At 47.6% G+C, this 27,945-nt stretch overlaps 1 protein-coding gene across 2 annotated transcripts; it reads left to right on the top strand.

The window, feature by feature from the left end:
- Positions 1-4,134: 4,134 nt before the first annotated feature.
- On the top strand, positions 4,135-27,452 carry LOC108083962 (uncharacterized). 2 transcript variants are annotated; one of them, XM_017179969.2, is made up of 8 exons: positions 4,135-4,593; positions 16,581-16,854; positions 17,258-17,579; positions 17,646-19,695; positions 19,729-20,546; positions 25,371-25,650; positions 25,713-25,833; positions 26,715-27,452. In XM_017179969.2, the coding sequence occupies exons 1-8, from the start codon at positions 4,135-4,137 to the stop codon at positions 27,062-27,064; spliced, it is 4,674 nt and encodes a 1,557-aa protein (XP_017035458.1). In that variant the 3' UTR covers positions 27,065-27,452. The 2 variants fall into 2 exon arrangements, with proteins under 2 accessions (XP_017035458.1, XP_070142880.1); XM_070286779.1 differs by lacking the exon at positions 4,135-4,593 and adding an exon at positions 15,779-15,841.
- Positions 27,453-27,945: the final 493 nt, after the last annotated feature.

The raw sequence follows: 27,945 nt of genomic DNA, 5'->3' as shown, positions 1-27,945 counted from the left end.
GAATGTCGGCCAAACTAACACATCCTGACACAAGTCAAGGAATTTATGAGCTGTAACGTTTTGCCTTAGTGTTTCTGAGTGCCGTAGGGGATGCGAGTGCGAGGCTTTTGGCTTAATTGAAATCTAAACGCTTAACCCTCGGTGTCAGCTGTAAGGACCTTTGTTTTGGCAGCTTTCGTGGGCGATTTCAATTTGCCAATCGACAGGCTGTGACAACTGGATCCAGATTTCGTCAATGGGTCCTGCAGCTGTGATGGCAGTTTGAAGATTTCATAAAAAATATGTATAATTAAATGAATAAATAATAAGTAAAACAACGTTTTATTTGATTGCATAATTTAAATTAAAAACTCTATCAATTAAAAGGGCTTAATTTAAAATTTATTTCATTGTTTGTACTTTTTTCTATCATTTGTGGTGTCATCCTGGTCACTTTTTAATATATTTCTCTCTAGCAATCAATCCTCAATTTCAATATATCCTTTTGGCAGCTCTGCTCTGTTGCCTTGTAGCCTTCTGGCCATGATTGTCGAATCGAAAACCAATAAATGGCGAGGGAATCAACCCAATTATGCCACCAAACTTTTGTAAACTTTGGCCGCTGATTGGACTAGTCAGACACGCAAGCGGGCCGAGTGCCGACGCGTGAGCCAGCAAGTGGCCATTGTGCCCTCGTGCCATGGCAACCATGTTGGCGGTGGCCAACACAATAACACGGAGCATGCACCGCTCGGCCCACCACTACGGCTGGCCAACGCAACTGCCGCACCGCCCGCCGCTCCACTCACCTGGCCGCCAGTTGCGCCGGAGATTCCAGCAGTGCCTGGCCATGTCCAGCGCCACTTGCCTCTCGCTCGCTACAAAATCTGTGCAAATTCGTGTAATAAGCCGGAATGTGCCAAAAGTGAAACAAATCGCGGGGCTCAAACGCACCGCAGCAGCTGCGAATTTCTGAGCTATGCCAAGAATTTTGTGTGAGCTTTTTGCGACAACATCAGGGACTTGTGGATACTCGTATTATTTTATTTTTTTTTTTTGCTTATTTTTGTGTATGCCACATGCAGTGGACAGCGCACGCTCGCTCTCTTGAACGGAGGTGGAATGCTTTGAGCCGGGGCGGAATTGACCGGAATGCCTTGCTTTGGCCCGTTCTCTCTCGCGATTAACCTGGAGAATGCCAAAGTCGAGCTCGGATCGCCAGGTGCCTTGAGCCAGGGCCAGAAATCCCAAACAAAGGGATGCAGTTGATGTTGTGCTGGGAAGAGTTCATTTACAGGGCTGCTGAGCAGGCTTAAAGCACTGAGAAAAATTTGAGCTTAAATCAGAAAAATTTCTAAAGATTGCTGAGAGAAAAGATTTATCTAAAAGACTATTTTTTATTATTGCAGGAGAGGTGATAATTACTATTTTACTAAATCAAAAGGTTAAATTTAAAATTGCACCCTAGGACCTTAGTTAGGACTTACTCTGCAGTGTAGCTTCCTTTTCTGCCCTCGTGGGTGAAGTGGCTTTCCAAGTGGTTTTTCAATGAAGTGTTAAGTGGGCGAAACTGCCTGGCTCTGCCTGTCCTCTCCAACTCGCGTATGTGTTGGTGTGTGTGCTCAGCTACTTTGGCCAGGACACCTGCCAGTGTGTGAGTGTGTGAGGGAGCCTTGTTGTGTGTGCTTAGTTGTCGCAGTTCTCTCTGTCTCTCTCACCTGGCAAATAGCGTTGCGGTCTGTGCATACCTCGCTTCCAGCATCCCAGCAACCCGAACCCAATCCCCGCTGTCCGTATTGTTTGATGGTGGTTATAAAGCTGACAGCTGTCAGTTGGCAGTAAATTTGCTAAAATGTTTATTTGCCGAGCGGCTAAGTTTGTGTTTAACAGCAAGGCACACACACGGGCACACACACACCGGAACACACCGCACACCAACGCACTTGAATGGTTGAGGCGGCCACCGCACAATCACAGACAATCGGTGTGCCCACAAGGATATACATTCGGTCAGGGCCAAGGGCCGGGAACCAAGGACCACTGTGTTGGCCAGGTTTAATCATTTATAAACAGCTGCAGCAGCAGCTACTACAAATATGCGAGCAATTCCGGGCACGGCCGGCATGACAAATGTTTTGGTACTTAATAATAGAATAATTATGGCGACACCATACTATAAAACGGTTTAATGATTATGATGCCCATATCCTCACACATGCTCTGTCTGTGTTTGTCCATAATGCCCAGATGCATCTGTGTGTGAGTTTGTGTTTTGGGTTTAATTGCCATTTGGCAATAATGTGATTCGGTCCGCAGTCTGAATGCTCTCCAGCAACCGCTTACCCCTGAGGCTTTTAGCCCACTTGCATTATCTGAGGCAGGCCCTTGCCGGATGCCTCTCAATTTTTGAAATTTTCTCAATTGGCCTAAAAGTTGGCTCGTTACTTAGGCTTTTACACCTAAAAAAAAGTAGGAAGTAGGAAAATAAATCAAGTTTATAATGAAATTCTAATAAATTAAAGATAGAGAGCATTGCAAAATGAAAGCTTTCCTTGAACTATTTAAATTATTTCCAATTTTCTTTCGCTTTCATAAGCCAATTATATCTATAAAGATATGCCAGACCCTTCTTTTTGTGTATTACTCCACCACGTAGTCATCATTTTCGGCTCCTCGGACTAATGGAGCTCAAACTTCGAGCCGGGAGGTAGAGAAAAGTTAAATTTTATTGCATTTCCCCACCAACTGCTGCGTCTCCTTTTTATTATTAATTTATTAAAAGCCCGATGCCTGTCGTCTGTCCGTGGCTTTCGCGGAGGAGTGGTGGGCTGTTCAACGCCTCGTAAACCTTGCCAAAATCATCACCATCTCGCCAGTTGGCATCAGTCGTCGTCGTCGTAGTCCTCACAAATGAAATGTAAATCCGAGGCTGTGAAGGCGGAGGAGCCTGAATCGCCTGCAAAGGCAACGAACGGATCGAGCTTAATGCCCGGCAATCGCCATCAATGAGCCTTTCGCTTCCATTTCCTTTCTCCCAAACCGAAACCAAACCGAACCAAAACCAATCCAATTCGCATTCGAGCTCTTGTGTTTATATAATTTAATTTCGAGTTGCAATCAATGCGATAGGTTTTCGCAGATTTCCCTTTATAGTAGTCGAATTGGGAGCGAGCGAGGACTTAACTTAAGCATCGCGGACGCAGCCACATGATTATTATTTGTGGCTAAAAATAAGCATGGAATTTCCGTTCCGCTGCGGTGGCGCTTTCCGTTATTCGAAAACTATTTTCCACGCGATTTAACAGCCAAATTCACTTTGATATCGCGTGAAATGTGCGGCGTGCGTATGTGTGAAAAGGGAAATTTAAATCAAATGCAGAGACATTGAATTTTTCATGGCATACTTTAGTGCGCTACACGCCGCGCTCCTGTCAACGCCCTTGCGCACAGCAGGGAGCTGGCTGGCTGCTGGGATGACGGGCGATTGGGCAGGTGGGAGGTGGCTTTCGCCAGGTGGAATGATGGTCCATATGTGCCAGAAGCCAGAGCCTGGTTTCTAGCTGTCTATTTCGCCGCTGAGTCGGCGGAGTATTCCCCTGATGGAGACAGCGAAATGTGTGTGTGTGTGTGTCTCTCTCTGAGTGTGTGTGCGTTGTTCACTCTTTGATAAAAACCGAAATTAATTATTGACGAGGACGTTGCCGCGGATGTTGCTTTTGCGTTCGCCTCTTGAAAATTTAAAAGGCGTTCGAGTGAAAGCGGCACACACACAGAGACTTGCACACTCGCGCACACTGCTCACTTCCGTTTCCGCTTAAAAGCGCAGAATGTGTTTACTTTGAACTAGCGAAACTGTCAACGACAACCGCAAACTATCGGCGGTAAGAAGGACCCGCATTCAGGCAGCAGCCCTAACCGAGCCAGTTGTGAGCAAACAAATTAGTGTTTAATTATACATAGACGCAAAGGCAGTCGGGGCCGACCCAGCCAACCAGCAGCAGCCGTAGCATCAGCCGCGATTCATTATACGGGCAAAAAATGCTTCAAAGCGGCGTAAAATGAGTGAAAAATCCTGCGAGAGACACCACCAGCACAAAGACAAACACAAAGCAGCGGGTAAAACGGGTCAGAGAACGCTGCTAACCGCATTAGAGGATGCAGAAGCGTCCGAAACCGGAAGTGGGCGACGTGACCACGGGGCCTCCGAAGCCGCCGCGTCTGAAGGCCGCGAAAAAGTATTTGCAGTTCGAGAGTCCGCTGCCGCGAAGGACACGCGCCAAGCAGGGGCATGGGCAGGAACAGAAGCGGGAGCAGCAGCAGCAGCAGCAGCATCCCCAGGCAGACAAAGTCATTGCTATGCCGGACAGCAGACAGGATGCGGCAGCGGAAGCAGCAGTGGACGTGCCAGAAACAAACAACGAGCCTCAGACCGAGCCAAGGACCCACCCAAAGCCAGATACTGGCCAGGACTCGGTGTCACAGTCGCAGTTGCAGTTGCTGTTGCCGTCACAGTCGGCCGCCGCAAAAAAGCGTCTCGCCGAGGGCTGCACCAGCCTCATGTACGCGTGCCAGCGAGGCGACATTTACCAAGTGCTTGCCCAGATGCGCGCCAAGGTAAGATGTAATACACTGTTGAAAATTCTATATGATAGAAACACGTTTTGTTGTAAAAGGTTGTTAAAATTAGGTTTTAGAAGAGTAAGCTTAATTTATATTTATGCACATCAAAGTTTTCTTAATTGATAAAATGTATTCTTATTCAAACACTTCTATATTTAATTTTTAATCATTTTAAAGCTTCGATTTTCTATCTGTAAACCTATGTTGTTGGTGGTTCTTAAGTTGCTCTAAAACTATCTAGAGCCGTCTCTGAAGTTTGGCGCATTTAAACACGTGTTAAGTTTGGGGAAAAACAACAGGCCAACGCCAAGTGTGTAATGGAACAGGATTTACCAGCTAGTAAGGATAATGGCCAAGACGAGGCGGTCCAAGCATGACAAGCTGACTTCTTCCAGAGGCCGGTCCTGTTTGCCTTCAAAAGGCAAGGCCAGTCATCTTTGGGCCTCCAACAAAGGCCCAAAATCAGGCAAAGGCGTAACAGGATTCTAATCTTTTTGCAGTCACGATGAGCCGGCACAATGCTTAAAGCCAAAGGGAAACCCTTTCGAGGTCCCGGGCATTCCGGGCATTAGAGTTTGGGGGGGGGGGGGGGGGGGGGGGTCTTTAAATTTCCGTTGCAGTCATTTCGGCGCATTGTTCACAGTTCAGAGCCCCTAATTGCTTCATAAACATTTCTACAACAAGCCGGGAGAGCACAACAAAGGCGAGTTGAATTTGAATGCTGTAAATGGCAGGACATTTAAAATTGACAAAATAATCCCCCAAGCTTAGTTATGCCAGGCGAATGGTGAATGCTAAATGGTCCTTCCACTCTTCTTTGCCTTCGCCGAGACCGTGACCGAGTCCGAGTCCGAGTCCAAGTTTGAGTCCTTTCGGTTCGTCGTCCTTCCATTGCCATCATTTCATTTGATTCCGTTTCGTCGGCTCGTCCGTTCATCAAGCGCCTAAATATGCCAATTTCACATTTAATTGAAATTTGAAAAGTTTTTAATTGAACGCAGATAAATTTTCAAGGCCCCACCGAGGAGCCTGGTCGTGTCCTCCGGTGGCCCAGCCTCTCGATCCTTGCTCGCCATCGGATTGTCATGTTGCTAGTTTTGCAATTATTTGCCAGCCATTGTGAGTCCTGGACAAATGCCTTCATTTCCGGCCAGTTGGCGTGCCTTCGTCCTGGTAATTGATATTGACGCCAAATTTGATGTGAAATTGCCTGACATTGAGTATTGCGCACAGTTCGAGGGAGCGACTTTTTGCGCAAATACTTGGATGAGAAGACGCCACCCTTCAACTCCTTCCCCTCTGCCAGTTTACTCGGTTATGTAATTGCTAAATGACATTTCTGTTGCCTAACCTTGGGGCGAAAAAGCCACCCACAGCAAACCATTCACCATTCACCACCCTCATCGGCAATGTCGAGCAGTTTATTTGCCTGTGAAATATGGCAAATGCTGGCGATTATTACTTACTTTTGGCCCGCGTACTTTATGAGCCCCATAAACAACGCCAACATGACCGCATTCCCATTCGCATTGGGATTCGAATTCGCCCGCTGAAAAGTGGAATGGAGGCAATGAGCCTAGCGTAAAAATAGGTTTTCAACTTAATTCGAGCAGCGGCAGCGGGGCGTATACGTAACTTTATTCGGGCAGCGCTAACGGAGCGGATGCGTAATGCGAATGTGCATTACTTATGTAAATTGTTAACCGAAGGCTATTTGTTGTTTTTTCTTCTTCAAAAATCTTGTTTGGTATTTTTAGAAGAGTCGCGGGCGGGGTGGGGTTCAAGGTAAAGCCGCGGCGAGTTCAGCTCAGTAAATCCGAATATAATTACGTCGCCAGTCGCTGACTGATATTATTAATGTTGTTCGCGGCGATATTGTTATTTGCTCTGCTTATTGCTGTTCTTGTTCTTGTTGTTTATTTTGTTATATCTTCTTGTGCCTGTGAGACATGTTTTAATTTGTCTTGTCTCTCTGCATGTCTGTGGCTGTAGCCTTCGCCCCGTTCCGCCCCACCGATTTTGTCCTGCTATCGCGCTTCGTCCTTGATAAGGCCGCCTAAGCTATTAAAAGTTTTAATGTCTTTAATTTGCCGTCTTCTCTGGCCGGACTGAGCCAACATTTTTTGCTGTCGTATAATAATTAAACAGCGCCTCTTGGCTTTGTCGCGTTGCCTTTGTCCCCGATGCTTGCTTTTAGCTTCTATATTTTTGAGGGTTAGTTTAATGGCGATTTCAGTCAGAGGATTGCCGAACTATTATTGTACACCATAAATAAACTCAAGATAATATTATATTTTTTGAAGAATTAAATTGATAATAAGGAAATTAAAAAGGAAAAGGGATCTGTCTATAAGTTCCTCTAAAAAATACTCCCTTTTGTAAGCAATATTGTACGAATAATGCCAGCAGAGCTCTATACTTTTATGATCGAACTTTGTTCTTTTCTCAGTGAGTACTCTTGTTATTGGATTTCTGTGTTTTCGATTTATTGCTGTGTTCAACGTGGCGTATGGGTAACAACTATTGCAGAGCGTTTTTCTCATGGCCGAAAGAAAGCTGCCAACAATAAGTTTTTATATATATGAAATGTACATAGACATGGCACTCGTACACAACGCTAGTGGCTTCTCAGCTTTTTGAGAGCACTCAAGCAACATTCATCGACGTTGTTTACTTGCCTGCTATTGTTTTGCTTAAACTTTTCATTGATGTTGGTTTTTGCCGCCACCCCCTCGATATCTGGGGCTCTCGTCGGTCGTCCTTATTGTCTGTCTTGCTGCCGACATTGTTGTTGCTGCTGTTTTTACCAATTAAGTCTTAATTTCTTAGAAAATAAAACTTTTTGGCTCCTGGCATTGTTGCTCCCCCGGTTATTCCCTGCGCTCCGGGTTCCCGCTTCCTGACAGGGAATTCCCCCAGCTCTGGCTCGCCTTTAGTTAATGTTAATGGCGTAATTGCGCCACCTCCGCGTCCAGGTCGATTGTTGTTGCTGTGCTGCCTTCAACTTTAAACCGCAATTTAGCCGAGAGTTCGAGACTGAAGTTTTACACCGCAAGTTGGTAATTGTATGTCTATCTCTTCGGTGTATGTATATGTGTTCCTCTATAGGTGTGTGTGTGTGTGTGTGTCGGCTGCCGTCCCTCAGATTGTTGCAGGTGTGAATTATTTATTTTCACTTAAGATTTGCGGCGCTGTTGGGCTTCGTTGCTGAGTACTGAGAAAAAACCGTTCTACTGTTTCGATTCTATATAAATATACCAGGAGGTGTTAATTTAAAATTGGTATAATAATTAAACTTGGGTTTATATTTTTTAAACCTTTATTTAGTTTAAAATGCTGATAAACCAAATGTTAATTAAACCAAAGTGCAAGTTACTTTTTAAAGAAGAAAAGGAAACTATTCATAAATAAATGTTGATATAAGTAAATGATGAGAAGGCGAAAACTTCGAGCAGTCGTAATTGACGAGTTAATTAATTAATTATTAAATAATTATTCGATATAATAGAACAAGAAAATATGACCTGAAATAAATCATACCAATGTAGGAAAACTACTGTACATAAATAGAAATTTACCCTTAAAGTTCCATATTATTATTTTTATTATCTTTAATCATTTCCTATTGAACAGCATTTAGTCAAACTTTTTTCCCAGTGCACTTTGCTCCTTGGCATCGGCTAACCAACCCCAGCTCTTTCGCTCTTACAGCTTTAAGGAAAAGTTTTCGCTCAAAAGTCAGCTGCAGAAGTTGATTTTAGCCAAGCGAGAGCCGCAAGAGATGCTGTGGCATGGGGCAGCTTTTGTTTGTTGCAAATAATATAATAACAAAACAAGCAGGCAATAACTTTGTGTGCGGCAATGTTGGACCGAGTGGCTGGCCGGGCGGCAAGCCTTTCTGAGGCATTTGCATGGCCAGCTGGCGTTTGTAACTCATACGCCCTAGTGGCCCGCATTTTTACAGGGTACTCCTGTCCCATGGGATTTTTATGTGGTCTTCAGAAAGCAGGGGGCTGGGGAGTGCTTGAAACTTGTCGTTGAAAATTAATTTGGAATTCAGTGCGCGTTGTTGTCGTCGTTTCGAAATTGAAGGGCCCAGACCCAGGTGGGTCGAAATTTAAGGCTTCCTCGCTGTTTAGGAAACTCACTTTCTACTTTATACAGTTTCCATTAGCTGCGATTGATTGACCTTCGGTCGGCATCTTTTTAATTACGCTCGCTCAGAGCGCTTTCCACTTTTTCGCTTTCCTTCGCCATTGCCGCTCAATCAACGTGCAAATTATTATCAATTTGGGTGAAACGCTGGGCAGGATGGGGGGTGTGGGTGATGCAATCGGCAATCGTCCGGCCGATCCTTTTCCGGAGCCCCGCTTGGCACATTTTGTTGAAAATTCATTAAAAATGACGTGGAAAAAGTTTGCATTTCGTTCACTTTCCATTTGTACTCTTTACCTTCGAGCGAGTGGCTCCGGTTGTTCAATCGTTCCTCCATTTGATTTGCCTTTGCGCTGACATTCGGATTACTTCACAGTATCTATTTAGCTTCAGTCGCAGTCATTTGAATTTTTAATTAATCGCTCGCCCAGCCAGGTGAGGGTGCGAGAGTCGTGGAGAATGCAATCAGCGCCAATGGAGCTCACAGATTGGATGAAATGGCAAAATATCTGGCCAAATGGCCGACTGACCTGCGACCTTTGCGCTTGCATGCGATTGAATGGATTTTCGACAGTTTTGCATGTCCGAATACAATTAATTAGACGGCGAGGAGGAGGCCCAACAAATGTCCAAATAAAAGTCAGCGCCAACGAGTTAAATTAATGGGTCAGCGTGCTGGTTTGAGGTTTTGGCCGTCATCAGAAGTTGGCCCCGAACCGAACCGGCGGCTAATTGAGCCCAAAAACCCCATTTCCAATTGGGTGAAGCTGCTCGCCAACTTTGTGTGCGGTTACCATATGCGGCGGCTTAGCCGGACAGCTGTCCAATTAATTAGAAACCACCAGAGGAATACGAACGGACTATGACGGGGATGACTCTTCCACTGGCCAAAGTTTGCAATGGCAAATTAATTACTGAAATCGTAGAAATTTGTCTTGCATTGCGGCTGGCCGGGAGCTGAGTAACCCAATCCCAAGCCCAAGCCTAAGCCCGAGCCGGTTGTAACTGTTGTTTGGCTCTTGCAATGACTTCCGCCAGTGGCCCGTTCTGGCCAGAAGTTGCAGGCCAACAAGTTGGACAACTGGAGTTGGAGCCCAGACAGATAGAGAGAGAGAAGGATATCCGTGTATGAATTCGAATGCTCCTGCAACATTTTTGCTCAAGGAAATGCCCGACGGGCTAATCACATGCGAGATTTGAACCGGAGCTGGAGTCGTAGGTCCGGAGGTCCAAAACTTTTGCCTCGGCATCCAACAATATTTGCTCAGAGTGCATAATGACAGTCAAAGTTGACACAAATGAGCTTGGCTTGTTACTAATTTTAATGCGCTTCGGTGCACAGTCCTCCGGCGAGTAGGGATGAGGTCAGAGTGGCTGCCATCCCGTAAAGTTTTTGTTGCGGAAATTACTCGGAATGCGAGAGCGAGTGCGGGGAGGGACGAAGAGTTACATAATACTCGTAATTTTTAATTGACCCGGACCCGGAAAGTTTCTAAAATATTTTGCAAGTTAATTCGATTTAGGCAAAACTTGAGCCATGACTTACGGCTCTCGGAACTTGGCCAATGAATTATGCAGGCAACACGACAGCGTCCGCGTCCGCTGCTCATATTTCCCATGTTCAGCTGGTTCCGAGCTGATCTGAATACCTTAAAGTATGCATGAGCCTTGTAGCCCGGCATTGAATTGCCGTTAAAGCGGGGAAATGGCTCTTGATGTTTGGCAAACATTTTACCACCTGAGACTGAGGGGGGCACCAGGATGGGGGATGAGCCTGAGGTAGAGCGGCTTAAACCGCCGGAAAAGTTTGTAGATCAAAATGAAAGTTTGCCGTTGTTGTTAATCCGTTGCACGGCATAAAAACTATGCGAAAGTTTAACTATACAGCGCAGGGAGCTGGAAACCAGGAACCAGGAACCAGAACCCGGGAGCCCTGAGCCTTGAGTCGGCAGCCCGGCTGCCACATGGCACATAGCATAATAATAATCCGTGCGGCAAACCTTTTGATGAGTTCGGGCCAAAAGCGGATGCGGGGTGAGAAGGGCCCTGAGCCAAAGTAGCTGTAAATAATTGCCAAAACTACTTAAGAATGCTGCACAGCGAAGCGCTTCCTCAAGGATCAGCAGGTGGGCTGAGCCCGGGTGGCGCTTAAGGGTTGAGAAAGGACTGGGGGAAAGGGAAGCCAAGCTGTAAAGGATGCCGCAACAAAGGGCTCGATTCCCAGCAACTGCAATGCATGCAGCCAGAGCTAACCACCATTGTTGCTGCAGCCGCCAACGTGGCACTAATTAGAAGTATAAAAGGTGCCACAACAACAGTTATCCTGCCGCTCTCTCTGTTTCCCCTGTCCCCATATCTGTCTCTGTTTGCCAGCAGTTAGGCTTTGTCTGTCGAGCATGCAAATTATAGTTGCCGTGGAGGCGCCTCCGTCTGGCGGCTTGAGACGCTGCACACCGACGTCTAAGTAATGCCACTGCTGCTCCTGCTTGCACTTACTATCCTTCCAGTGGCAAACGGAAGGGGGCTCGAAAGTAAATGCGCTTATGGTTATGACTTTACCAATGCTTGGCTTGATTTGTAGATATAAATTCAACACTAAGAGAAACTTTCGAAATATCTCTGTAGAATTTCGATGTAGAATAAATTATAAATATTTAAATATTTATCTGACTCAAAAACCCCTAAAAGTATTTCCAGCGCTCGCCCCTGGATCCTACCGGGTGGGATGACTGCTGCTACCTGCGCACTTTGCCGCTTACGTTAATTAAAATACATCTTCAGGGGGTGGGCGAATGTGATTAACATATGAATTGCACATTGTCCGCATAAATTTGCCATTGAGGGCGGCTGGTCGGGTCTTCCTAGTGCTGTGGCTTCTATGCCCTGTGGTCACTTGACATCTTAAGCAGCCGCAGACGGGGGCGACCTAGAGGCGCCTGTCGAGGAGTTTCCGGTATTTGGGCTCCCGACCAGGGGTTATCCTGCTGGAAGAGACGTGCTGTGAGCGAATCTCCTGCTGCTGCTGATGCTCTTGCCAGCACCCCGTTTTCGGGTTGCTCCTTCAGCCTTTTAATGTGCCATTCTCCCGACGCGTCGCACATAATTATGGCGGATGTGCTGCCCAACGAAGCGTTAAGTCGAATCCTTACTCCAGTCCCTACCCGCCGCCACCTCAGATGCCAGTTGCCATTTGGCATTTGTGCCCTTTCATGGCTTTCAGGCCATGCATGTATTTTATTTTTTATGCATTATCATGTAACTGTGTGGCAAGGAGTCCTCGTCGTTATTGTTGTGGCGGCTGCGTCGTCTTTCATTATTATTTATGCTTTATTTATATTTGTACGCACTTCCTGGGTGTAAACAGCGGAGACCCCCTGTCCTGTGGCTGCCGTGCCACACGGCGTATGCGTCACCCGAAGGAGTAGAACGTCCTATGACTTCTGTGACCAGCTTCCTCTCATGCTCATTCTCATTGTTATGCTAATGGCTTACGATATATGAATAATAAGCCCGGCCACAGCGCGACTGCTGACCACACGCACACTCCGTTTGAGGCTCAGATTTCGAGAGTATCCTGCGAGACATTCCGGGCCTCGTCCTTTGACGACAACTGTTGTCGCTTCAGTTATGCAAATGCCGGGGGCTGGACACGAGACAGTGGTCGAATATTTGATATCTTTATATCTCCTTTCGAGAGCTACGCAAATTGTTTTCCTCTGTTCCGGGCAGATCCAGTTTTCATACGACTGCCATATAAATCTGAGCGCCCCTTAAGCCCCGAATGCCGGCAGGGATATCACCGAAGGAGGTGAGTGTTGGGTGTGTAAAAACCCAAAGGAAGTTTTAAGTTTTGTTGTCTTTTCGGCATGCCCGGAAGCTCTTAAAGGCAGAGCCGGCCCCAAACACGTGCATACGTATGCCGGCTTAGGACTGGCAAAGGGATTCAAGGTAGCACACGGCCGAAATGAGGAATCGTAAAATGCGAAACGAAATTTTATGTCCTTGCCAGCCTAACTGTTGCTCCTGCTGCTCCTGCACTTGCTGGACGGCTGCCATAAATCCTGACTCGTGCTTTTTAATGCTCACCTTTTGTGTTGTTTTGTAGCTCATTTGCCATTAATCTGGCGAAACTAAAAGTGAGATAACCTGACCCAGTTGGACTAGCTGAAGAGTTTTTCTTCGTTTATAACCGGCCATATCGTGCGAGTGGTTATTATAATGAATAAATAAATGCCAGTTGCCTTCTAGCCTTCATCTGCCACTAGGAAAAATATAATAAAGTTGTAAGAGCTGTAACACTATGGGTGCCTTTATTGTAATAATTTGTTTTATAAATGACTCTCTTTGATTACAAAATATAAAAGAGCTTTTAAAAGATAACTTACACAGGCAAATATGTATGTATTTAAAGCGGTTAATTATTAATGTTAGCTTTATGTGGAAAAATCTATATTCGATTTTTTTTAATTACATTTTTCCTTCAAAAATATTTGTTTTACAAGAAAAGCAGAAATAAAATAAATTGTAGACACTCTTGAAAGTGATAACAAGCCACTACCGATTTATATAGTACCACAAAATACCCCGTGATTGAATGAATATAAACTCACAGGTAATAATTTGCATTGGTTGTAGGTGTTGAACCTCGTTCGTTGATATGGCTTTTATGCCAGTTGCAGTACCCTGGTGGCCTCATTTTTCTGCGTGGCCTGGGCACGTTTTATTTGTTTAAAGAACTATTAAAATGGCATAAACAGGAACTCGAATGGCAGCAGCAACAGCGACAGCAGCGATGGCAATCGCCCAGTGCCGGGCCATTGGTGGGCCAACTGGACTGCCAGCGCCAAAAGTTTTATCTTGGCCACGATGGAGGGACTGACCTCCCCTCGCCCGCCCTCCTGGCAGTCCTGTGTTGCTGGCGCTGCCTTTTGAGCGCATTGTTGTTGCTCGTATTTGATTATCGCATTTCATTTTGTGTCGGGTGAATGTAGAAAGTTGAATGCAAATTTGCATGACACCAACAGAAGCGGCCAGTGGCTGGCTGGCTGGATGCTGGGGGACAACAACAACGACGATGATGATGATGATGATGGTGGTGGTGGTGGGGGAGCAAAGGAATACGGCAACAATCACACCAAGCATCATCATAATAATAACAAAGCAGCCAGAGCAACAGCAGCGGCAGGGGGAACTTTATTCCCGGGTCCTTTTTTGTTTTTCTACCCCACAAGCAGCAGCAGGCACCAATGAATGGAAGAGGGGTAGGGGGAAACTGGCTGTCAAAGTTTTTAGGTATCATTTCAGTTTATTTGAATTATTCATAATCCGGCGAAGGTCCTTGCGCAGTAAGAAACAAACAGCAGGGCCTTCGGAAAAGCAGCCCGCAGATAACGGAAGCAGCAAATAAAAATCATTCATTGTAAACATTTTCGCCTCGCAAATACGCAAAGGGAAAGGGGAAATGGAAATGGAAAACGAAACCGCAACTGAAATTCGATTCAATCAACAGCGAAATGTGAAAAACCCAGGAATGGACCCTTACCAGATTTCTACGCAAACTGTAAATTAAGTGAAACATTAAATATTTAACTTTCGTAGAGTGAACTTTTTGGGTCTGCCCCAAAATTCACCTGTTGAGCCATGCAGTCCTATGGCCTTAAGAAGCCCTTGTCCTGCTTGCTATGGCCCCCCCCTTGGAGGGCGCCCCTGCAACACGCAAATGCCTAATAGCGAAAGTTTACTTTCCGCGCTCTCAGTTGCTTGTTCCTGCCACAAGAGCCGAGTTTCGCCTTACTTTCTATAGCTATCGAACTCTTGTTTGACTCATGCTTAAATGTGCAATAAATTGAGCACTTCCCCTCGGTGGGGTATTCCAGGTGAGAGCTGGCCTCCACTCGTCGCACGACAGTTTTACTAGAGTCACGCGATAACCCGGTATAAATAGAAAGCCAGCGTGCCCGAACTGTTTGCAGAAATTGAATGTTGGTTAGAAAAGCAACACAGTCAATCACTCGGCCCCACTGACAAGATAAACACTAGATCCACAGGGAGAAATATGAATAATCCAGTTTGGGGGTATTCATTGATCTAGAAAGGTATTATTCAAGAGATTCTATAGATTTTTTGCTATAAACTTGTTGGATTATGACCTTTGTTATGGCCTTTAAAATAACCTGTACACGTTTTAAAAAAGGTATGAAAAGCCCAGAATTTGTAAATAATTTCTTTATTGATTTTAACTGCGTCACCAAAAAAGCTTTTTAGTTTTCTGTCATTAAACTCACCATATATGTAAATTAAATGGAGTTTTCATGTAAGCAGTTAGTACCCAAGAGCTTGGTTTAAATTAAAATTTAGCTTATAAAATAAAATATTTATAGAAACAACAGAAATAGTAAGTTTCACCAAATTTACTTAATTAAATGTTTAAGAAAGGTCCTTACTATTTTTAAAGCTTTTTAGCCTTTTGTATCTTGGCTTTACAATGCTCTACAAAAGGCTCTACAAAATGTGCCTTAAAAAGGACATTTCTTGTTGTTATATTTATAATTTATCTATTTTCTTTGCGTGTGACTGGGACCGAAAGGTGGAACCATAAAGAGGTGTGGGAGCTGAAAGAAATTAGCACAAACTATGCCGCAAGAAAAGTTAGTTGCGAAGCCTAATAAGCGCGCCCGTGGCCGCCCACGAAAAACTGTGTGGCTCCAGTGCGGCAGGGCAGCGCCCTGGTGCCAGTCAGCCTGCAAAGCCAGCCATCATCCGCCCCGTTGGCCGACGATTTGCAAACGTTTTCACTTTCACATTTGCGTGCTGTGCCGCTGCTGCTGCTGACGTCGCCGCTTTTGGCTCTGTCGGCGTCGCTGTCGTCGCATTGCGAATTCCTGGCAGCAGCGGGGCAAAGTTTTAGCATACTTTTCGGCGGCGGCGACAGTATTTTTTGTGCACTTGACATGTTTTGACACGCTCCTCGCTAGACGCTCCACGGCTCCTCGGCTCCTTGGCACCGCAGCGCCCTTCACCCTCCATGTTCGCCTCGCCGCTGGAGTTTGATATTGTTTTGCGCGCCAAAAATGCTGGCGATAATCTGGTGAGCTCAACTCGAAGACACCACACACACCAAGCACACACCTGGCTCCCACTCCTGCTGCCGCTTTGGCAACTCACCACGTTGCCCATGACGACGGTTGCCAACTTCCAGGAACCCTTTTTGCCCCTGCCGACACTTGCACTTTCCAGGCAACGCAACGACGCGACGCTAACCGTTTGTTTACCTTTGTTGTTGGCTTAGTTACTGGCCAACAGCGGTTCGCGGCACACGACTTTTCCAAGGGTTTTCGCCATGATTAACGCAAGAATTTGTTTTAAATTGAAATAATTATAATTGATTAACGCAGTCGGTTTTTGTTTGTATTTTTTTTGTGCAATTTCCGTCGCGTTTTTGATGATGGCCCGCCTAGGGATGTGGCAAACATAATTGCTTTTCGGTCGACGGGCGACAGTTGCACAAAGGCCACAACCGGCTGGCAACCACCGACAACTTGGCCGGTTAAATAAACAACCGCATACACATACATTTATATTCCACGAAATTATTTGCCGGCAATTAAGGCTGTGCCAGGACCGGTCCATCAAACACTGCCCTGTGGCTCGGGGAGGGTGAGTTCGGGGAATGCAATTGAGTGCAATATGCAAATGACATTTTAATTAGTTTATCCGTCAGCGTGAATTTCTCCTTAACAGGCGAAAATAATTAATATTGTCGATCTCTTAACGAAGCTGTTCCCCATTTTAATCTCTATCCTATTCTTTTCGGTTTTCGTTTACAGCCCCAACTGCTGCGGCAGCGGGACAGAAGCCATCGCAACGCGCTGCACTACTGTGCCGCGCAGGACGTTGACCAGAGCACTGACCTCGTGGCGGCCGCCAGTATCGCCATCGCAGCCCCCGAGCTGCTGGAGTCCGCGGACGAGGATGGCTTCACGCCGCTCCACCTGGCCGTTATCCAGGGCAACCTGGCCATGGTCAATCTCTTGTTGGCCAACAAGGCCGACGTGAATGCGGTGGACAACGAGGGTCACTCGGTGGTGCACTGGGCCACGGGTAAGTGAGCGTCCATTGATTTTATGATTTTATGATTTTATTATTGAAAACACAAAGTTGTTGGTTTGGGTTTTTTAAAAATTGCACCACAAAAATAAATAATATCAGAGTTTTGCAAATAAGCTAATAAAATATTTCAAAATATTTATGAATTTAAAACTGCTCTTGTTAATTGTGGCAACTTTTTGAACATTTTATTTTTATTATTAACGAATTCGACGCATTTAACCGCACACAAACCACATTTTTTCACCAGATTGGCGGTAAAATATTTTACTGCATGCTTTTAGGAGCCTCAAAAAGAGATCCAATAAATCGACATATTCATTAAATGTATAAATTTAATATTTAAAAATATTAAATATTAAATTCTCTGTTTGGTTTCTCCCCATCAACGTTCTAGTATGCGGCGAGGTGGAATCCTTGCGTGCCGTCCTGGCAGCGGGAGCTAGTGTGGCCAAGCCGGACGCCAATGGAGGCACTCCGCTGCATTATGCTGCCCAGATGTGCGGTGCCAGCCACGATAGCAAGCAGCAGGCCAGCTCTGGCACCAGTTCGCGTCTCTCCCTCGAAATTCTGGGCATTTTGTTGGCACATCCCCAGAGCAGTGTCGATGTCCAGGACAAAGACGGACGACAGCCGCTGTTGTGGGCCGCCTCGGCGGGATCGGCCAAGGCGGTGATTGCCCTGGTCAAGGCGGGAGCACGGGTGGAGTCGTCGGATAAGTGGGTTTTTCTTATGGTTTTCCCAATGAAAGTATCCTAATTGTTTCAATTTTAATTTCCTCTCAGAGATGGACTTACCGCCTTGCACTGTGCTGGTTCCAGGGGACACACCGAATGCATTGACACCCTCATTGGCCTCTGTGGTGCTCCCACGGATCTCATCGATTCCAACGGCTGCACGGCTCTACATTATGCGGTTACCTTGGGCCATGCCGATTCCACAGCCAGACTGCTGGACCTGGAAGCGGATCCCAATCGCCAGGATCGCAAGGGACGCACTCCCGCCCATTGTGGCTGCTCCAAGGGCCAGTTCGAGACTCTGAAGCTTCTGAAGGAGCGCGGCGCTAATCTGTGGCTGCGCAACGCCAAGGGTGACCTGCCGCTGCACGAAGCTGCCGCCTCCGGGAGAAGGGAGCTGCTCGAGTGGCTGCTGAGCCAGCGGCCTAAGCAGGTGAATACTACCAGCAATGACGGACGCAGCCTGCTGCACATAGCAGCGGCCAACGATTACACGGACATGTGCAAGCTCCTGCTAGACTATGGGGCGGATGTGAATGCCGTCTACAGGAACTCGCGGGGCTTGGTTCTGACCCCGCTGGATGGAGCACTTCAGCGGGGCCACCGTTCCACGGCCAAGTTTCTGCAGGCCAATGGCGGGCAGCCGGCCAACAAGGTGCGGCTGAGCAGCCGCAGGACGGGGAAGGGGAATCCCTTCCACGAAACCAATGCAGCTGACCTGGTAAGACCGCTCAAGTATATGGAGAAGGAGGAGCTACATGACCTGCGCAGCTCCAAGAAGTACGTGGTCTATCTAAAGCGCTCCGATTCGGACAATGGGAATGAGAACGGGAATGGCAATGGCCATGGTCAGGGCAACGATCCCGAGGCGGATTGCAGTTGCTCCGAGCAGACGTATCGCAAGGAGCAGCGCCTGAAGCACGTCTGCCGGCGGCACAAGCGGAGGCAGCTGAGGAGGCGGACCAGCAGCTGCGGGGAGTCCAAGCACGAGCGCTGTAGCGAGATCTGCCGCTCCAAGAGCAACATCGAGATCAGGCGGCGCAAGTCACGCGAGCGGTATGCCAGCTCCAGCGAGTGGGAGGAGGATGGCGAGGACGACGAGGACTCTTGCGAGAATTGTTGTTACCACAAGCGGCAGAAGGAACGAGTGGTTTCACGCAAGCGTTCCACATCCTCAAGGAAGTCCAAAGACCGTCGGGATAGTGATGAGGACGAGGCGAATCACACCGTACAATCGTCGCCGGAGAAGGGTTCCCGAAAATCCATATCAGTCAACGGAGAACAGAAGCCTGGAAATCCCAAAGAGCAGCCTAACACCAAGGAGAGGCCTCCATCCGCCAGCAGACATCAGACACCTCCCACCAAGGAGGGCACTTTCATCAAGTCGCCACCGCAGAGTGCCAAGAGCGATAAGTCTCCCCTCATGGACACCCTTCTGGTGGAGGAATCCCATGCAGTTGAGCTAACAGACGAGGAGCCCGAGGCGGCCAAGTCGGTGGTGACACAGGTGGATGTCCATTACGATGCCGAGCAGCTTACCTCAAAGTCTTCCGAGGAATTGCCCAGTGCAGAGGCACCTTCTCCTCAGGAGGAGGCTAAGGTGCAGTTGAGCGAAGAGGAGACCCAGCTGGTGTCCAAGGAGGTGGAGCAGGTGATCAAAATAGCAGCTACGGCCCTGAGCAGCGAGTCGAAGAGTTCCAGTGAAGAGAAGCCTCCGGAAAAGAAAAGCGAATCCCCAGCGGAAAAACCTGAAAAGGAGTTTAAGGAAACCCCACAGCCTGACGCTCCAACAGAGCCTGCCCCGCCCTCAGAGCCACCAGCTCCCGAAAAGGAGGCTGCCAAGCCACAGACAGCCGCAGAGAAGCCACAGCCGCAGCCGAATACCACCGTCGCAGAAGGGGTTGAATCTGAGGCTTCAAAACCAGCATCTGCTGGCAAAAAACGCGAGCAGATGGAGCAGGCTGAAGCCAGACCAAAGCCCAATCCCACTCCCACACCCCCTTCGGTGCCCAATTCCACGCCCACTCCCACTCCTTCAACAGATGCAAAAAAGCCTACAACCGCACAACAACCACGACCTACTCCTGCTTCTGCCCCTGCTCCTGTTCCCACTCCCATTACAAACTCCCAGACGCCCACCCAACAGGAGCAACCGCAACGGGAACAGGAGTCGAGGCGCTCCTTCACACTCCTGCCCTCCGACTCGGCGGACGATGACCCAGTTGCAAACCCGTCTCCAAATGCAGGTACAGCTTCCGATGAGCCCGCCGCCGAGCGAAAATCGAGCTTCCAGGTGCTGAAGAGCGACGACTCCCTGGGCGAGTCGGAGGATCCCAAGAGACCCGGACGCAATGTCAGCAATCAAGTATTTCAAGTGGTAAACGAAGGCAATTCCATTGTCCAGCTGCCGAGTGCCTCAGAGCTGGAGAAGATGGAGTACGAGTACGAGGAGTATGACGATGAGTACGATGAGGACGAGGCAGATGCCATAGATCCGGAGCACGACAGTGCCCTGCGTCGCTTCCTGAGCAGCGGTAATCGCCATGGTGTGGGCAACTCAGGAGGAGCAGCACCAGGAGGCGCAGCCGGACCTGGAGATGACAACACCGAGGGCATGGGCAATGGACGCAAGCGTCGCCTAAAGAAGCGTGTGCGTAGCGGCACCAAGACTCGCAGCAACTGGAAGAGCGGTCAGGAATCCCGCGACGGAGGCAGCAGCATTGCCGCACTGACCACTAGTAAGGATCAGGACTCTGGCTTCGAGCCAAGTCCACGGGCAGAACGCAGCAAGATCCCCACCCTCCGGTCTGCCCACATGCCCCGCCGGCCCATCTATGCCACCCTGGACGGACGCTCCTGCAGCAGTCGGTTGGAGAACCGCAAGCCAGGCGACAAGGGAGCCTGCGACATGGGCGCCGTGACCAGGTCCATTCAGCGGAATATCCGCAGGTGAGTTTGCCTTATTAATTTATATTTTATAAATATAAAAATGGGATGGGCCAGGTGTAAATTTCGTTAGGTCTCTGTGGGAACAAGCATTACAGATTGACCTTAAATGAGGCAGGACTTCGAGTGTGAGCTGCAGTTCGAGCTGCGAGGCGCGAGCCCTGGAGAGTTGATGGCGAGATTCATTCATTTAAATTAATCTCCAGGCAGTTAGTGGCGCCGGCGAGCGCCGTCTTTTCGGCCGTAGATTTATTTACTTGATGCTTGATTTTAATCAACTTGAATGTCCCGCTGCCCGGATCGCATTATATCACGCGCGCACTTCAGCTCCGCAGTTGTGGCTGCGGCGGCTCTTAATGTAATCAAACTGCCCAGACCCGGAGAAGGAGCAGAAGCCGGGCCGGAGACGGAGACGGAGCCGGACTCGATGGAGCTGCCGCCTTAAAGTTAATTTAGCCAGGGATTTAATAGCCTGGGCCGCATTTCTCATTTCTTTCTTTCCTCCTTTTTTTTTTGCTGCGAGGCTCCATTGTTGCGCTGGTCAGCAAATAAATTGCCCGGCTTCCGTTCGCCATAAAGAGGCGCGCTTTAAAGTTATTATAATGCGGTTAAAGGCAATAAACGCGGCATTAATGTTCATTTACCATGTACTGGAGCATGAACTATGACATTAAACCTCAAGCATAACAGGTGGATGTCGTTGGTGACAAGAGGGCTTAATTCAATTCGCCGATACGCTTTGTTACCTCTTATTGGGTCTCTTAATTACCCAAAGGTGGATTATAAATCATAATTAGGTCAAGTCCGAGTTCACTCGGCGAGGCCGGCTAATATCCTGGCTGATTTATTCCAGTGCCCTCGAATGCTCCGAATCTCGTCCGCTGTCATTAGCCGAAATGCTCATTTCCGGCAAAGAGTTGCGCATTTTAATTAGCTGCACAGAATCGGCCCAGAAGGGTTGAATGGGGCAAGGACGGAGGGCGCCCACCTGCGGTGCGATGTTTTGTTTATACAGAAACTTGAACAAAATATGAAAATTAGCCGCAAGCAGGCAGGCAGCCAGGCAACCAGGAAGGCAGTCGGAGTGTAGCAAAGTCTTTGGCTTCGTTTACAACTCGCTAATGCTAATTGTAAATGGAATTAGTGCAGATTAGCGAGAGCATTTTTAGAGGTCCTCAAAGAGGCAAGGATGAGAATCAGGACGAGAACGAGGCCATTACCATTTGTGTTCGCTCTTCGTTTGCAAGCTTGTTGGCGGAAATCCCTTTGTGTCCCGGGACTGAATTGCCAGGAATTGGCCATAAGCTCACACTAGTAGCGATGGAGCTCGTGTGCCGGTAATTTAATTTGTCATTTTGTCAAGAGGTGGCGGCGTAGATCGATTATGTTAGCTACTCCCCTGTAGGCTGCTCCACCAACTTAAAAGTCAATTGTATTTATTTATGGTATTTGCATAAGCCCGGCCGCAAAACTTAATTAAAAAGCGTAAGCTGACTTTTATTAATTTTGCTAATCTGCCTTGTAGCCCATGAATAAATTTGCAAACATTCACCGAGAAAGAAAAACAAAACAAAACAATAACGGGGCGAAAACAGAGGCGAAATCCGGCCGGCGAGCGAGCGCATTTCATAAATAATTCTTTCCACTTGACTAATGAAAATATTTAACTCGGCTGTTTGCATAAGCCGGAGCAGCAGGCCAAGTCGGGCCAGGAGTCACCACGGGTTCCGTCGAAGCCCGGAACCAGAGCCAGAGATTCCGCCAGTTTGAGGTTCCGGCAATACGCGGCGTATACGCAATGTACGCAAAACCGAAAGTCAAACAAGTGTCTTGCTCAGCAACTTTCCGAACAAGTTCCTCAACAAGTCGGCGGGGTGAGTCAATTAATTCCCAGCGAATCTACGGCGAGCATCGGGGTGGCGAAAAATCCAAATAGAATTTACTCGAAGCCCGAAGAACGGAAGTAACGCAAAAAACACAGAAAAAAGTGAAGTGAAGTGAATCCATGGCTCCCAGTTGAATACTCTGGACAGAGCGGGCTTCGCAGGGCGAATGCCATGAAAAGTGTGTAAATAGAGACTTTATTTTATTTTGTATTTTTCATTTTATTTTGCATTCGCACGCTTTTCACACGGACAGACCACCAGCCCAGTCCGTCGTCCTTGCGCCCCTGCAACTTTATTTTGTTTCCTCGTTTCGGCTCCGAAGAGATTAAAATTTTATCTGACGCATAAATTAAACAAATAACTTACCGGGGCTGCGTGTGTCTGTCTGCCAGAATGAGTGTGTGTGAGGTGTGTGTGGGTGCCTCGAGTCCCAGCAGCACAGGTGAGATTTGGGATTTATAATGTGCGTTCTCGTAATTGACATTGTTAAATATTTGGATTTCGTTTTCCTTGCGGATGATTTTTGTGGTCCTGCAGCGGTGCGTGATGGAATTAGGCATATTTGTTGGTCGTTTTACTTGGAACTAGCTTTGTTTGGGAAAATTTATATCCTAACGCAGGGTATTATTTTAGTAAGAAGTTTCAAACGCTGTAAAGGAGGCAATTTTACTATTAGAAATTCACGAACCCCTTTGAAGGAAGGTTTCTACATACAAATCTCAAATGATCACAAATTTCATTGATTAATTCGATATTAGCTCAAGCCTTAAATAAAAAGTAACTTTTTGAGAACTGCCTCCTGAGTTATCTCTCAATTTCCTCCGATTAGTTTAATTTAAACTGCCCGCTGTCTTCATTTGCGACCTTAAACTGCTCCGCCCGGCGATAAAGTTGATGAAGCCGCCGGTTCTCTTGGATTTCGCCAGTCAGGCTTTTGGCCAGGCACTTGGCGAAGTTTGAAGCGCGGGCTCAGAAATATAGCCGTAATGAAAAATGAAGCGGAAAAGTTTTTCCCGAAGTCTGAAGGACTGCCCGTCGGAGTGCAAAGCCAGCCGCAGACTTTTCACGGATTCCATGAGGGTGTGCGACTTTGTCAACACTTTTTGGCGGCCATCGATTTTCCAGGCGGTGCTCGGCAGGTGTGCAGTTATGCAGGCCACGTCTTTGCCAAGCCATCCGGCCGCCTCTTCTACCGTCTGATTCTGTTTCAGTTTCAGTTTCTGGCCAAAACCATTAACACTTGGCAAAAGGTTCTGGTTTGTGCCGTCCCCCGCCTTTGTTGCCTGCTGTCCCGCGCAAATTGCCGCCGGGCGGGAATTCGTTGTTGCAACTTGTGCAGCGCTTAATTTCTTTGCATTCTGTTGTCGTTGTCGTTGTCAGCGCTTCAGAAAAGTGCGCCTACGTTGGTGCTGGTGATGGAGGTGGTGATGGTGCTGACTTTGCCGCTGGCGGGCTTTCCACTTCATCCACTTTGGCGCTGCGTGCACTTTTTGCCTGTCACATTTGTGTCACAAACAGGAAGAGCCGGGCGGTGGGTGGTGTTAGGAGGTGTGGGGGCCAGTGGGCAGGACAGTTCGCTGCGAGCGGTTGCAGTGGAAAAATGTGGCACACAAAATCAACGCGCACAAGAAAATGAAATGAAAGTTGTACTAGGCGAACGTAAAGCGGAAACGGAAATCAGTATCACTCGGTGGCAGCGGGGGCGGTGGGCCTGGGCAATGGCTGGGCTGAAAGTGTGCCAAGGACAGTACTGCAAAAAGTATTTGCACAAAGCGAGAAAGACTTGCAAAGAACTCAAGCGCAACCGAACGAAGCCAAAAGCGAGGCGTAAAATTGAAAAGCGCTTCGGCAAACAAGTGATGGCCACAACGATGGCCAGGATAAGCAAGGGAATGGTGATAAGGATGCTGATTCCCCTACTGATGAAGATGGAGATGGCGATGAAGATGGAGATGAAGATGACCGCTGTGGCGGCGGCGGCGGTAAAACAAGCGGAAGAACGATGGCCGGCTTTGAAGTCGCGCTGCGGGATTCCTTGGGCCCTTGGCCAATTTATTACGCAGCTTTTGGTGCACAAGGATTCTTGGCCATTTATTACCTGGCACTCGGCAGGCTCCTCCCCTGTCGATGCCCGCCGCTTGGCCAATGAACTTTTGTTTCAAAGTCAAATTGTTTTGCATAATTTCGCGAGGCGCAGCCAAGTGGCGAGCAGTGTCAAGCGGTCTCCTCCAGCCGGTGTGCTGTGCAAACAATTTTCCGAAAACGCCGCTCTTGCTTTTCGCTTTCCGCCAGCTTTTAAGCACCGAGTGCACTCGACAAATTTGCTTAGTTTTTTCGGTGAATGCGCTTCCCGCGCCAAAGGTTTCGGCTGCCAGTTGATTTAGAAAACTCGCTGGCCCGCAAGCCGAGTTAAAGGAGCAACTTTCGAGGGGTCCGCGCAAGATGCAGATCCCTTAAAGCAACCCGGCTGGCTGTTTGCCTAATTTTTAATAAAATTTCTAATAACATTTTATGGCATAGAGGGTGCCTGCCGATGGCGTTGGCTTTAATTTGACTCGCTTCCTTTATGCCCGGCCTCAATTATTAATAGAATTTTTTCCGCGTACGCACTTTAGTATTTTTGAAATTTTAATAACATGATGCCTTTTATTGCGCTCGAGCAGTGCCAGGGAGCAGCTTCTGTGAGAGCGGAGAAGGCAAAAGAAAGGACCTTTGTGGGGCCCAGCAGGCGACTTCGCCTTTCTTTGAGTCGTGAGGATATCAAAATGACAATATACGTACATTTGCCAACATTTATTTTGCTAGCTGCTCCGGAAAACCCGACCCAATCATGATGATGACGACCAACACAATGGTGGTGCCCTGAAACAAAGACCACTGTCTGCGCTTTTCATTCGACCTTCTTTATGGCTTCCAATCTCATTCACTTCTCTGTTTGCAGATACTACATGGAGCGCAAGATTTTCCAGCATCTGCTGGAGCTCAAATCGCTCCAGATCCGCTCCAGCAAGCTCAACGAGTCCGTGCTGGTGAAGCGCGCCGTTGACGACTACCACAAGTCCTGCGTGCTCCTTGGCAGCGAGACGGGAACGCGGCTGAGGCGCTACAACTTCACCGAGTTCACGTTCAAGAACTTTGAGCTCTTCCTCTACGAAACGCTCAAGGGACTCCAGCGGCCGGGCACCAACAACTTCCAGAACATCAACGAGGTCTACGAGGAGGTGGGATCAACACCGCTTGCCTATCCTTTCCAGCCTGCTTATCCCCTTTCTATATTTTTCAGGCGGAGCGGCGCCTAAGTCCGGACTACAATGCCTACGAGAAGGCGCTGCAGTGCACCACGAAGACGCACCGCTGCCTCCATGCGGCCCACGCCTACACGGGCATCCCGTGTGCCGCCTACAGTGAGTAATCTAGTTATTAAATGCAGGGACAAAAAAAAAAAAATAGTCTTTGTCACAAGTTAGATTAATTACTTTGCCATTCAATTGTTTATTCTATCCAACACTTAACGAAGCAGATATAAAGAAAATGAATTTCTTCTTTTATTAATTTGAAAAGCTCAAGTAATTTTACAACTTTACGAAACATTGTTTTTTCTGTATTTTTTCTGTGTAGCTCGGCAGCATTTTGTTCCGTTTGCTTGAGGGCTTTAAGCGGCTCTGTGCAAGCGTGAAAAATGGCACCAGACAGGCTTTTGGCCGGGCCAAAGAGGCGAATCGTTCGTTGGCAACACTTTCGCCGGCACTGGGTCAAGCGTGGGACAGACACTCGAATTCAAAGCAGCTGCTCGCCAGCTGCAGGGCATAAAAATATAAATCCTAATTACGAGCAGTTTATTCACTGCGCGGCAAATTAAAAATATTCTCGACTCGACTCGACCCGACCCGCCGCCGCCTTTCTGGCTTTCCACTTTTATTACATCTTCCACTCGGCACTCGCCATTCGCCATTCGGCACTGCCGGAGCCCGAGAGCTTCAAAGGATGCGTCCCGGCTTATGGCAAATTAAAAACGCATTCATTTGTGCCCTCCATCCGCCTCCGTTCGTCCTGTCCATCACAGGGTACTGTTTACAAACAGTTATTTTGCTGACACAAAGAAGGTGGTAATCCCCGCCGAAAAGGTCCTTAATCCGGCAGCCAAAAGCGCAGCCATTCCTTTATTAGTTTTTACCATGGCCATTTCTGCTGAGTGTCGTCTGGCGCTCCTGCAGGACACCTGTCAGTTGGCCGATCATCCCCCCGATCATTAATCTAATGTCTTGTCCTGTTCTCTGTCTTGCAGTTCCCATGATGAATCACCACACGATGCCAAAGTTCGGCTTTGGACCGTACAAGAAGACGGGTAGCGTGAGCAGCTTCTTCCTGCCCAAGATCCTGACCAGCGGCCGCGCTTCCAGCGGCAGGGCAGGTGGCACGGGCGGTGGTAGTGCGGGCGGTGGCAGTCGCTGCAATCACAAGGTGGCCCTGGAGCTGTCACATGGCAAAAATAAACAGCTAATTTCACTGCCGGCGGAGAAGCTGGACAGCAACAAACGGTACTATGTGACGTTTACCGTTAAGGACTCCTCAGGGCCATCGGCGTACCAGCAGCAGCGCGGGAGTACCGCGGGCGAGCCGGGCGGGGGCAAGTAGAGCGCACCGTATACGTATTACGTATACGTAATGTGGCACATAGTGCGTATACGCCACCGCCATCAGCCATCGTCGGGGGAATCTGCCACAGCCGGACCCGCATCCTCCAGGCGTCCTTTTTTGTTGCTGCTGGTCCTGGTCCTTCTACGGCTGCTGCTACTGCTGCTGCTGCTTCAAATGCATTAAAACAATGCCGTCGCTACAGTTTGTGGGGCTTCTGCTGCCGGTGCTTTTGTTGCTGCTTTTGTTGTGGCCACCCGTTGTCCGCGTTGCTTTTTTTCCCGTTCGCTTCCTGTCCTGATGTCGGAGTAATACCACGGAAAATGGGGGTTATGCAAGGTATATTACGGATATTTTGGATGGGAAGAGTGTTATTTAAATTTCTTGTAAAAGCATAAGTAACTCTTTAACTAGTTTATTCACAGAAACTAAAAATTTAAAAGAGTTGAAGCTTGAATATATTTTTTATATTTAAAAGTTGAAATTATTAAAAATGTTAGTTAGTCATTCATGTTTTTAGTTGACTTTGAATTAGATAAAAAATTACCCTACAAATTTACTTTTATTGGTTGTTAGTTTTGGCAGATTTGCTTTTAACATTTTATACAAATTTTGTTTATTAATTTAGACCTACTTTATTTATTATTTTCTACACATTTATTTTATTTAATTTTATTTAATTTTAATTAATTGCAACTCAACTGAAATTACTTCTAATTCCTGACCTACGGTACCATAAAGTCGATTGAACCTACCATTTCAATGCCCCTCTTTTTCTGCTGCACTTTAAGATGGCCAACTGCTGATAATGGATGATGGCTCTGCTCTGCGGCTGTCAGTTGAAGTTGTCACGCCAGCAGCGATGCAGGCAGCAGCAGTAG

The sequence above is a fragment of the Drosophila kikkawai genome, chromosome 3R, assembly GCF_030179895.1.
Source record: "Drosophila kikkawai strain 14028-0561.14 chromosome 3R, DkikHiC1v2, whole genome shotgun sequence".
In the NCBI taxonomy this organism is placed as follows: domain Eukaryota; kingdom Metazoa; phylum Arthropoda; class Insecta; order Diptera; family Drosophilidae; genus Drosophila; species Drosophila kikkawai.
Note: the sequence above shows the minus strand (reverse complement) of the source record. Positions and strands in the feature narration are given on the sequence as shown.

Bases quoted from the DNA above. Each gene is read 5' to 3' on its own strand.
- LOC108083962 (XM_017179969.2), top strand. From the start codon at position 4,135: ATGCAGAAGCGTCCGAAACCGGAAGTGGGCGACGTGACCACGGGGCCT. The intron at 4,594-16,580 runs GTAAGATGTAAT...TTTCGTTTACAG, and splicing joins TTGCCCAGATGCGCGCCAAG to CCCCAACTGCTGCGGCAGCG. The intron at 25,834-26,714 runs GTGAGTAATCTA...TCTGTCTTGCAG, and splicing joins CATCCCGTGTGCCGCCTACA to TTCCCATGATGAATCACCAC.